At 40.9% G+C, this 12142-nt stretch overlaps 1 protein-coding gene across 1 annotated transcript in view; it reads right to left on the reverse strand.

The window, feature by feature from the left end:
* The window catches only part of SLC15A1 (solute carrier family 15 member 1), a gene marked incomplete at both ends in the record, with an annotated part of 48467 nt that overhangs the window by 15270 nt on the left and 21055 nt on the right, over window positions 1-12142 (reverse strand). Inside the window, 9 exons of the mRNA XM_082859268.1 lie at window positions 950-1069; window positions 2848-2929; window positions 3452-3540; window positions 3622-3654; window positions 3809-3853; window positions 5598-5687; window positions 6229-6315; window positions 8705-8787; window positions 11282-11365. Coding sequence (XP_082715394.1) covers window positions 950-1069; window positions 2848-2929; window positions 3452-3540; window positions 3622-3654; window positions 3809-3853; window positions 5598-5687; window positions 6229-6315; window positions 8705-8787; window positions 11282-11365 — 713 coding nt within the window. The remainder of the gene's footprint in view (window positions 1-949; window positions 1070-2847; window positions 2930-3451; window positions 3541-3621; window positions 3655-3808; window positions 3854-5597; window positions 5688-6228; window positions 6316-8704; window positions 8788-11281; window positions 11366-12142) is intronic.

Raw genomic sequence — 12142 nt, forward strand, 5'->3', positions numbered from 1 at the left:
AAATGCCTTGATGGGGGCTGGCATTGGTTTGTCTCAGCCCCCGCCCTAGCCCACCCCTGTGGACTCTATCCTGAAGTTGTTTAGCATTACCACAAGAATTATGATTTTCATCCAGCATTTTACTTTCATTTTAGGAAGATAAATGCTATGGAAATTATTTCTACCATTGGGCAAAGAACAGCATTGAGGAAAAGCAACAACCTGGGTGAAAATCAATACTGGGCTTTCCCAAGCATCGGGAGTCAAACATTCTTTCCTCCTTCACGATTATTAGTTCGGCAAGATCTAAGGGAGTGGTTCTCAGTGGTGGCTGACCGGGAATGTGACCATTTAAATCAAAATTTCTGGAGTTGGGCTGCAGGCGTCAGAATTGCCAAAGCTCTCCAGACTTAAGGTTGAGAAGCTCTCATCGAGACCAATGACCATCCATCCACAGTAGGGTTTTCCAGTCTCAGCACTGTTGGCATTTGGGGCAGATAATTCTTTGCTGAGGGGGCTGCATGTCAGCATCTCTGGCTTCTACATAGGAGACGCCAAAAGCACACTCCCAGTTGTGACCATTAGAAATGTGTCCAGAGATTTCCAAGTGTTCCCTGTGGGGGCTGTTTTGATAGCTCCGGTGGAGAACTGCTGACCCAGAACCTTGCTATTTAAAGTGTGGTTCCACGTACCGGCAGCAGCAGTGTCACCCGACAGCTTGTAAAAATGCAGCATTTCAGACCCACTGGTCACAAATCTGCATTTTAACAAGCTCCCCAGGTGCTTCACAGACACATTAAAGAGCACACTGGTCCAGAGTGAAGCCAAAATGAGATCAGAGATGAAGACATTTCACTTCTGGGCTCATCTTTGGATTTACACAAGAACCAAGAAGATCGGCTTCTCCAAATCCTATTGTGATAACTCAGGTCAGAAGAGGAAAAAGAAAGTTGCATTTCCTTCTACTTACTTGACGCATCGGGTTAAGTGTCTCTGTCTTTCCAGGAAAAGATATATTCATGCTATCATTTCCTATATTCAATACTTTAATTTGGACTTCATTTCCTTTGGGGAAGACGGGAAGAGTTTTCTGAGCAAAATAAAAGAGAATTGGCAGTGAGGTCTTCAGTGCATACCGAAGATGACCTTAACCGTGGCACCGGAGTCACTTTCCCCCTGGCCGAGGAAGGTGGACTGGCTGAGGCACACAACGTACCCACCACGAAGCCCAGGAGGCCTCCAATCCTGCACTTCATGGCGCTCATAGAAAGTGATGCTCGGACAGAACATGGAAGCAGTCAGCGAGAGGCTGCTCTCGGTCCTACCTAGCCACCTCCAGGTCAGACCTGGTCAAAGGATGCCTGATGTATGAAGCCTGATACCTGAGGGGTCAGAGTAACCGTCGCCTAAATGAAGGTTGATCTTGTTGTAGCGCCTGAGGTCTGCTCTCCCTCGTAACTCTAGAAGCTCAGACCTCAGCCCTGGACATAGTGCTCTGAATATCCCCTCACAATGCTTGGGAGCCCCCTGCCTCTCACCCTGCTCAGGGTTTCTGCCTTTTCTCTCAAATCCCAGTGTCACTGAAGTAATCCACGTCTATTTTAGCCCCACAATTCATTTCCCACTAGCATAAAGCTAGTGATGTCCAAGAGAAAGTGAGCACACCCAAGCTCAAGGCAGCATTACGGACCACAGCCAACAGGTGGAATGACCCAAATGTCCATCCACAGATAAATGGATCAACAAAATGTGCTATATCCGTATGAAAGACTATTATTCTGCCTGAAAAAGGAAGGAAATTCTGACATGTGCTACAACATGGAGGAAACTTGATGACACCGTGCTCAGTGAAATAAGTCAGACACCAAAGGACAAATACTGTATGACTCCCCTTATATGAGGTACAGAGAACAGTCAAATTCAATGAGACGAAATAGAATGGTCATGGCTGGGGGACTGGGGGGACGTAGAATGAGGAGTTGTTTAATGGGTACAAGGTTTCAGTTTTGCAAGATGAGAAGTGTTCTAGGGATTGAGGTCACAACAATACGGATGTACCTAGTGCTACCAAGCTGTACACGTAGAAATGGTTAAGACGGCAAATTTTATGTTATACATATGTTACCACGCTTAAAAATTTAAAGAGAGAGAAGGGAGGGAGGGAGGGAGAGGGACAGAGACAGAAACAGAGAAAGAGACAGAGAAAAAGAGAGACGTGGGGGTGCAGGGGTGGGAAAAGGAGGGGAGGGGAGGGGGGAGAGAGAGAGAGAGAGAATGAGAGAGAGAGCTATTTTACCTCTAATCTTACATACTACCTAACACCCTGCGTCTGAGAGCTGCTCTCAGACGAACAGCATTAGGAATCTAGTTCAGTCCCATTTTGAGTCCAACAGACGTGTGAATTAGCTTGGGAACTAACCATCATCAGGAATGTTAGGATACAAAAGGCATCTTCCCATGAACAATTTCCCATTACAATTTACATATTTTTGAAGGACTTTGTGAGTGACAAACCTCTTTTAACCAGATCTCCTAGGAGTTTAAATAGCAAAAGAACAAGTTCCACAAACTTCCCTCCCCTTATAAAAACTGTATTATAAACGGAAGCCCCTGTGTAACTGCCATCTAAGTTTTCTCCTAATTGAGTGCACCTTTTTGGCCCTATTCCTGGCTGCGTCCTTTGCAATGACAAGAACCCACAGGGCGCGCTGACTGAAAGGGACTGTTTTGCCCTGCAGCGCATCGTCCACAGCCCCAGGACTTAGTTTATCAGCAAATCCCTGGCCTCCCTCATCCTCTCAGTCCTGGAGAAGGACGCTCCACCAGACCCACCAAGAAAGGCCACTGGAGAATCAGAAAGCAGCTCACCTCGATTTCCACCTGCACAATTGCAGCTGCCACAAAAGCCATGGAAGCCAGGAACATCCCAACCGTCATCTTCTTCAAGGAGCTGGCGGGACAAGCAGAAGGGTGGCTCTCAGCCAGCCGCAGGTGAGCAGGCTGACGGTAAACCCACAAGGGAAGCGCTCCTCTCCCGCCCGCCTCCCCCAGACAAAACCAACTCCCCTCCAAAACACGTGGATTCCAAGCGTCTCTCTGTCTCTTATTCATGACCAGGACTAAGGAGGATAAATGTTACAGCTTCTCATCTGCATCTGGACATTTAAATTCTAGAAACTACTTTGGACCACAGTTACTATTTCTATCATCTACACATACAAGGGAGCCTTAATGAGAGGCTTTTTCAGGGTGCCATTAATAGCACTTTTATTTTAAGGGCAAATTTTCAGAAACGTCAGCACATAGACATCTGATTCGAAAATATTTCTTTGAAAACTCCCTCACGTAGGTGGCGTCATGGGAGAGGAGCCAGACATTCTTTCTGCTGAGGCTCTGGGAGCTAAGGGAGCGTGGCCCATTTGCAAAGCCCTGGGACACGTGGAGTCCGAACCCCAACCCGAGGGTCACCTACGTGAAATTGAAGCCACATTTTGCGATCAGAGGATACACCACAGCATCCATGATGGGAACCAGGATAACGATCAGGATGGCGTTCACGGTCTGCAGAGGAAGTGGAGAGGAGCTGTTACTGCCTCAGCGGTGGCTCTGAGCTCTGGAAGCGACTTAAATATTTTCTCTCACCTGCATCTGATCTGGCTGAATTTCAATAATTCCCTAAAAAGAGGGGGAAAATCTCATTGATAAGTTCGCACAGAGGATCAGTTGGGGGGTTGGAATGTTATGAGAGAGAAGCAAAAAGGGGGCAAAGGGGCTAAAGCAAAGGAATAGGGACCAGGGGCCGTAAAATAGCTCCAGGTCCCAGACTTACAATTTTCCCATTCATAGTTGTTGCCTGCAGCGTCCACCTGGAGCCCTTAAAAACAAGTTAAGTTTACTGCGTCATCTGGGAATGTGGGTTTTAAGCATTTTATAAGCCAGTGTGGAGTCTTTTCCAAATCAGGAATGAGGTCTGAATTGCTATGGGGTTTAAAGATGTTCTTCAGTATCAGGCTCCTCTCCCAGTTCCACTGTGATTGTAGGTAAGAAGAAACAACTTGCATTTCTGCTGTTCAGTTAACGACAAATAGTACTCCAACCACTCACAGAGAGCCTACAAAGTACTACTTTGAGATAAGCTCTCCTTCATAGAGACAGAAATGCATTTCTGAGGTTTGCTGGGAAGTTGACATCACCTGCAAGGTGAAAGCATCTTCACACCCTGAGGCTATTTTATGTTCACTGGGATCACAGTTTCAGGAACATTATTACTGTTAAGAGCCTACTGTTAAGTTAAAACACAAAAACAAACAAACAAAAAACAAGAAGGGAGTATCATCGTCATTAAAGTAAATTTTAAGAAGTAAAATGGTGATATAACGCAAATGTGGGGAAAAAAAAAAAAAAGCCTATCGTTGACAGCCTAGGTTGTCCTAAAATGTAATTCCATCAAGAGAGTGATGGATTTAAACCTGGGCAGCCTACTTATATTCAACCTATTTTGTAGTAAAAGATGATGCAGGACTGTACAAGTATATGTTATATATTCCATGGAGAACTGGATATGTGAATTTTTCAACATAATCTATCATCTCTACTAGGAGAACATCATCGAAAGTCAGGAAATATGCCACCGGCTGAGTTCTTAATACAAGCCAGTCACTGATTACTTACTATACATTCTCTCTTTTGATCCTCACAGCCTTGCCCTGGGTTATTACCCTTTCAGAACGGTTAAGGGATTACGCCAAGTCACACAGATAAAAGGTGTTCAGTGCATTTCTAGTGCAAGCCTGATTCTAATAACCAGTTCCCGCCCAACATGCAAAACTTGTTCTTAAGATGTTGGTCTAAATTTCATACTTACAAATAAGGAGATTAATGTCTATTCTCAGTTTTTTCCAAGAGATGGTTTACCCTTTTAATAATCCCTCCTGTACAATAAAACCATACACGTGTGTAAATTTCTTCTTAAACCCCAGTTTCTAAAAGAAAGGACAGCTTATCACTTTGGCTACTGAGCGTCATGCATTGGGTTTTCTAACCCTATTTAGAAAAATTCCTAGGCACGCATCTTCCAGCTGTGGGAGAAAGAGCAGGGTGACAGGTCAATGATGTGTTCTAGCTCCTGCTCTGATTAGAATGACTTTGGCAGGCATTTCACATTTCTGGATGGTGCTTCTAGCCCAAGAATCCCGTTTCAGCGTGGAAGATATCAAGTCCCTCTCAGTCTAAATATTCTGTGTATCCCATAAAAGACAGTACAGTACAGCTTTTACATGCTGCATCAGGAGAAAAGCTCTGAATTCTCAATTTGGCTGGCAGGAGTCCTGGATACTTGTCTTTCCCAAGGCTCCTCTACTCGACCCCGCCTACTTTTCTTCATTGTTTTGTCACAGAAATGTGGATAGAACCCTCTAGATAATTAAAAAAAAAGGGGGGGGGAAAGAAAGAAAGAAACCCTAGGTGATCGAACAGTTACCAAATAAATGAAATGTAAAAAAGGAACTGGAAGAGAACATTTTCAGGAGCTAAATACTAAGTAGGTACAGCTTGCCATGCGGTAATGCCCAAAGAATGCTTTGTTAATGAAGATGTACAGAAACACAGTTTCATGTTACCTGCTGATCAAACAAGGCCCAGAACATGGGGAGAGGAATATACAGGAACATCACTCTTGTAACCATCTTAATTTGAGAGATGAGCTGCTCCTGCAGTTGGAGTGAGTACGGGGACAAATCAGACATGACCTGTGCCAGAGCTCTCAGCCAATGCTATTTTCAGCGTAGACATATTTGCATCTAGAGACAAGCTGGGAGGTGAGTAATTGTTCCAAGAACCCTATCACAGGTTTCTTTAGAAAACCCCAAATTCCTAAGGTGTTGAAAATAAGAGTGAAAACATCTTTAGGAGGTAAATTATTCAAATTTAAGTGTAAATTCACTAAATGTAAATCCCACCACCATCACTTAACCCTTCGATATTCAAACTAAAGTTATGTGGTCATAATGACATATAACTAACGGCAGATTATTCCACATGAATAACTATGAAGAGGTAATATTGTTTCCAGATAAATTATATCCATTGTTTCTCAAGGTCTTTTCAATATAAATAAGCACTCTCACACAGAGTCTTATTTAAAAGGCTAATAAAGTTTATGAAGATACGACTGATAATTCTGTCCATGTAGCCTATTTAATAATACGCATTACGATCACTGGGGCCGTTGAGGCTGTAATCATCACTTACGTCGTATTTCTCGTTAGCCCAGTCCAGCCAATGCTCCCTCTTGGGAAATTTCTTACTCCGATGCTTAACCCTATTTTTGATGGCAAACTGAAGGAAGGAAGAACAATCAGATTTCAAAACAGAACTGATTCCTTTATCAGTGCAACACATTTCAATGAAACTCCCTTTAATGGAAGACTTACAAGAGAAGCAAAATATAAAATTGTAGTTAGTATAATGATGATGCTAAAGGCATGACATGCATTTATTTCAAACCTCTCACTAACTGAGAGCGTTTGAGCTGGGGTAAACGAAATCACGCTGTTACTTACTACTTTACTCTCCGGATTCTCTAGAGAGGAGCGTTCAGTAGAAATACAACACATGACACATTTGCCATTTGAGTTTTCTGGTAGCCATGTTAACAAGTAAAAGGGAAACAGGTGAAATTCATTTTAAATATATTTTATTTAACCCAACAAACCCCAAGTATGGTCTTAACATGTACTCAATGTTAAAAAATTAGTGAAAAAATTTACATTCTCTTTTCATACCAAGTCTTCAAAATCTAGGGTATACTTCACGCTTACGCCACATTTCAATTTGGATGCTAAATTTTTACCAGAAATGTTTGATCTGTATTTACACTGTCTAAAATTTATGCTTGAAAAACTAGACTTACACACCTAAGTTGTTTCAAACATATTTAAAAGCTGTCCAATAACTGAATTGAGTACTGGTTTTGAAATTTAAGAGAACCCACTACATAGAAATACGTGTATAAGAAATTACATAATTTAAATTAATTTAAGTGAAATCAAATTTAAAATTCTGTTCCCCAGTTGCACTTGCCACATTTCAAGTGTTCGATAGCCACACGTGGCTAGTGGCTATCATACTGGATGGTGAAGGCCTATAATAATGTATTACAGTCACACGAAGGAGAGGGAGAACTCACTACATAGAAACAGAAGTAGAAGAAAATAAAGATTATAGTTGAACATACTTTAAAACATGGTAACACTGATCCAAAAAACATACCTACCTACCACCACCCATTACAAAATTAGAGGCTTCCAAGATTCCTTGTTTGTAAGATGCCTTTAGGAAAGCAAAGTGCATTCACAGTGATGTAACAGCAGGAGAAGGCGATGGTGATGCCAGCTGGGGACATGCATGTGACTTTGTGACTTAAAAGCAATAACTCAAAGCTACAAGGTGACTTAGGATGCTGGGAAATAACAATATCATTTTCATGACTAAATAGCTTGAAATTGTTCTTTTGGTGTTGGGGCTAAGTCATCAGTTACTTGGGAAGAAAGAACTTAGAGATCACTGGAATTGGATCATTCCTATTAGACTGGAAAAATCTTTGTGGTGGGAATAGTTCCAATGTTAGAGGAAAGTGTAGGAGGAAAAGGGAATAGCAGCGAGGCGGGAGAATTTTTGACTTTGATAAAGTATACATGTATAGTTTAACACAATAACACCAGGAAAAGGGGAAAGTAAGTGACTAAAATTATCTTAAGGCTGCCTTTACATCCAAAAGATTACCCACACTTAAAAAAAAATGAGTGACACATTACTCCCTGTTATTGTTACACAATAACACCAGGAAAAGGGGAAAGTAAGTGACTAAAATTATCTTAAGGCTGCCTTTACATCCAAAAGATTACCCACACTTAAAAAAAATGAGTGACACATTACTCCCACACTCACATTAAACAATGTAGATATTCCTTTAAAAAAAAATGGGTAGCACGTTTGAGAATAAAGTTATTTGACTCCATTATTTAAAAATTCCTACACTCAATATTGATTTCCTGCCTTAAAATGTGCCTGTGTGGACACATACCGTGTAGATGCACATGGAAGAAACCATATTCCGCATGTTCCTATTTGGTGAAATAGTCTTGGAAACAAGACTCCTGATGTCTGCATAGTATGACATAGATGCACTATAAGTTAAACACTGTTCTATTTTCAGCAACTTGCTGGACTTCAATTTTTGTCATAAATTTTTTTCTAAGTATTACATACATTGATAATCTTTTCATGTGACGCTGTGTTCATTTTTAAAAGTTATTTTCTTGGCCTTAGTTCCTGCACGTAGGATTACTGACACTTTCCACACTTCAGACTCTGGATATACACTATGAAACCAGACCTCTCCATTTTTGTTTCACTGCTCCCTGACAAACATCAGATGTTGTCTATCATTTTAAGAGGTAAAGAGTCCCTTTGATTTGCTTTTCTATCACCACTGATCTTATTTTATAAGTTCAATAGCCATTTCCATCCCTCCCTTTTTGAGTTCTGTTTGTGTCCTTTTCCATTTGGTGAGTTTTATAAGAAACTTCAATTTATCAAAAAAGGAAAGAACAAGAATAAAATGTCTAAAGGAAAGTCAAAGGTTCATTGAATTTTAATTTAAAGGAGGTAGAAGGCTCTGGGGTGACTAAATGTGATTGAGAGAGAAGACTACTGAAATACTTACCCCAATACACCTGGCGACTTTAGCCATGACATTACCCTGGGGCTGGACCTTCTTGTACATTCCACTGCCAATGACAAATACAACTGGGGAGGGCAAAAGAAGATAAGTCAACAGGGAGTTTGACAGAACTATCTGTGAACTAGAATATGTGTTTTTATTTGAGTTACAACCTTGTTTTGGAGATACCGGGATTACTCATTAGTGTTGGTTTACCTCCCTCTCTCCTGGTTTCCAGAGTGCTTTTGATTCTAATGATCACAGCAGCTTCTGAGTAATATTATATTGTGTTCTCATATACGAACATTGAAGCCTAATACTGTCTCCTTCCCAGAACTTGGGGCAGCTTGCAGACACTCGGTAGAGCTATTTGAGCACAAGTTCTATCCCTCTTTACAGGGATAAATGCTTTCACAAAGCAGATTAATGCATTATTCTACAAATACATAGAACACAGCTTTAATTTTCTGGCTGCAATAGCAAGAGAAAGTTTCTTCTTTTTTTTAAATCTTCAGACAAAAATAGGAACTAATCTGTTGAAACTTCTACTTAATCACATATGGCAGAATTTATTCTGTGGTCATGGTACAGAAACAGTTACCATTAATTGTATGTGCAGTTACAGTTTTACGAAAAGTTAAAAAGTTCTTTTTCAATGAGGCCATTCTTCCATGGACCTTCTTATAAAATGTATAATACTGTGAAAATAATTTAGGGGGAAAAAAAAGCCTTTCTGCAAGAGACTCTGAAAACCACAATCTCTATGCTGGGATTTCTGATTATCCAATATCACAATTCAATAATTTTAAAACATCGACGAATTGCTTGACTTCTACTTGTTTTCCCCAATTTAAGAAGACATGAAGTTTTGCCAACTCTCAAGCATATCTCCAAGTGTGTGCCTGGATTGTAGATGTTCTTTACAGTTGAAGGAAGAGGAGTTTACTTGTATTCTCACCCAATGCTAATTTCCCTCAATCCAGACATGGAATACCCAGTTGAGTATTCCATTTGAGTTTACCTCTTTTTGTCAACCAATATTTTAATCTTTAAGCTTCTGATTAACTAATGAACTTGTTCAAGCATAGGATTGTTGCCGATAGGAACTTCTAGAGAGGATGGTAAGGCATAGGATTTGGCCTCTTCTCAAATCCATTATAAGAAAGAGCATAATCTTTGATGTAAGGATGACCCATAGGGACGAAAAGAGAATTTACCTGATGCCAATTTAACACAGCATCTGGCATACAGCAATAGTTTTTGAAAACCTATCTCTTTACCCAGAATTGAAGGAGAGATGGCATATATAAGCCTTCTAGGGGAGAGTGGCAATATTTAAACAATTACAGAAGAAAATGGATGTTAAAAAGGGGGCGAATCCTGAGCTTTCGCCTAAGTGTAAGGATAAAGCTAAATTACTACAACATAAGCAAAAGAGATGAAAAAGGGCATACTCAATACTATTAAAAACTGGTAAAAAAAATCAGAGAACGTGATAGTGCTGACTGCTACCTCATCTGAGAGGGAGGAGATGCTATGAAGGCTTGAGATGGTTATTGGGTTCTGTTTCCTTCTTTTGCTTCTGTTGTAGATTGAACTGTGTTCTCCCCAAAAGATGTTGAAGTCCCTGTCCCCAGGACCTCAGAATGTTACCTCATTTGGAAATCCAATCTTTGCAGATGACGAAGTTAAGGAGAAGTCATTAGGGTGGGTCCTACTCCAAAATGACTGGTGTCCTTATCAAAAGGGGACATTTGGACACAGATGCACGCACAGGGGGAAGGCTGTGGACCGACTGAAGTTATACTGCAACAAGCCAGGGAACTATTAGAGGTAGCAGGGAAGCCTGGAAGAGATTCTTCCCTAGGGCCTTCAGAGGGAGCATGGCCCTGCTGACATATTGATCTTGGACTTCCAGCCTCCAGAACTGTAAGACAATTAATAAATTTCTGTTGTTTAAGCTACTCAGTCTGTGACATTTTGTCATGGCAGCCCAAGGAAATGAAGACACCTACCATCTTTTAAACTGGACTATCCCTTGTAGAAAACTCTTCAGACCTCCTAGAAAGCCAATGCCAAGAACTTTTGTGCAAATGACTATACACATATATTCCTCCCAGAGGGAAGACAGTCTTGTAGAAACATTTAGAGATGATACATTATGGAAAACTAGATGTTCACTGGAAATATTTAAGTGACAATTGGACCAGGTTGCCATGTCTTCAGGCAAGTTGTAGATGCGCACATGTTGATAAGAACAAAAGCTTTCAGCCATGGTTTCACCTAGGCTAGCAGATTCTATCACCTTCTTCTTAATCTGCCTAAATAGTTTCAAACCTTTAAATGTCCAACTCAGTTGATCCCCTTTCCTCTGGACTCTTTTGATCCTACTTTCTCTGAAACAATACGCCAACTCTACTTTCTTTGAATTCTCAGAGTATGTTTAACATGGGATAGCAATTCTTTGTATTACTTACTATTACAATTTGTTACATGAACTTTTAAAAACTGGTCACAACAATTAATATGAAGGCCTGACCTGATCACAGGACTGTATTAATTCAACTGATTTCTACTTACTCAGAGATACAGCCATAAGGGCAGCAGGAACCCCAAACGCCAATGGGTAACAAGCTTTTTTACTGTGAATTCCACATTCTTGAACTGGGGAGAAATGACAAGATTAAAATTCATTATGGCAATGGTAATACTCATCTATTTCCCGGTTTTGTAAATCCCTAACTTGTTCTTACATATTGTTTTCACTTAATGTTCTAGACTTATCCATTTGCCTTACTGATGTCATTGCAAGTAGACGGTCATTGCAGTAGACCGATGTCTACTACAAAGCTGAGCAAACGGCTTTGCAGCAGAAAGAGCAGGAGATGGAGGCGGGTTCTAACCTTAGCCACTAAATAGATGTCCGATACCAGCTGAGCCAAAATCAGTGGGAATCCTTATGTTCTGTGGACTGACTTACTGGGAGAGACGAAAATGACCTAGACACAATAATATGAAGAAAGTGGGACTCAGAAAGTAAAATCAAAGGGCCCTGGAAAATCAGGATTATTTGTCCCTGAATTCATGCCAATTAGAAAACAATTAGATGGCCCAGGGTAGCGGTCAATAAACTTTTTTGTGAACAGCCAGATAGTAAATCTTTTAGGCTGTGGACCTGTCCTAACTACTCAGCCCTGCCTTTATAGGTGAAAGCAGCCATAGACAATACACACATGGATGGTCTTGTCCAGATCTCTGGATTTGGCCTGTGGGCCATAGTCTCCTAACTCCTGTCTGAAGATCTACTTTAGCTCTGAAATCCTAGGGTTGGTAGGGAAAAAATTAAGACTCTGGAAGGGGCAACAGAAATTACTGGAAGTCCTTTCAATGGAGTTCTGGAGCCTCCAGGAATCATCTGATCCTAAAGGGGTTTGTCTTTGT

The sequence above is a fragment of the Leucopleurus acutus genome (genome assembly GCF_964270905.1).
Source record: "Leucopleurus acutus genome assembly, chromosome: 18".
Lineage (NCBI taxonomy): Eukaryota > Metazoa > Chordata > Mammalia > Artiodactyla > Delphinidae > Leucopleurus > Leucopleurus acutus.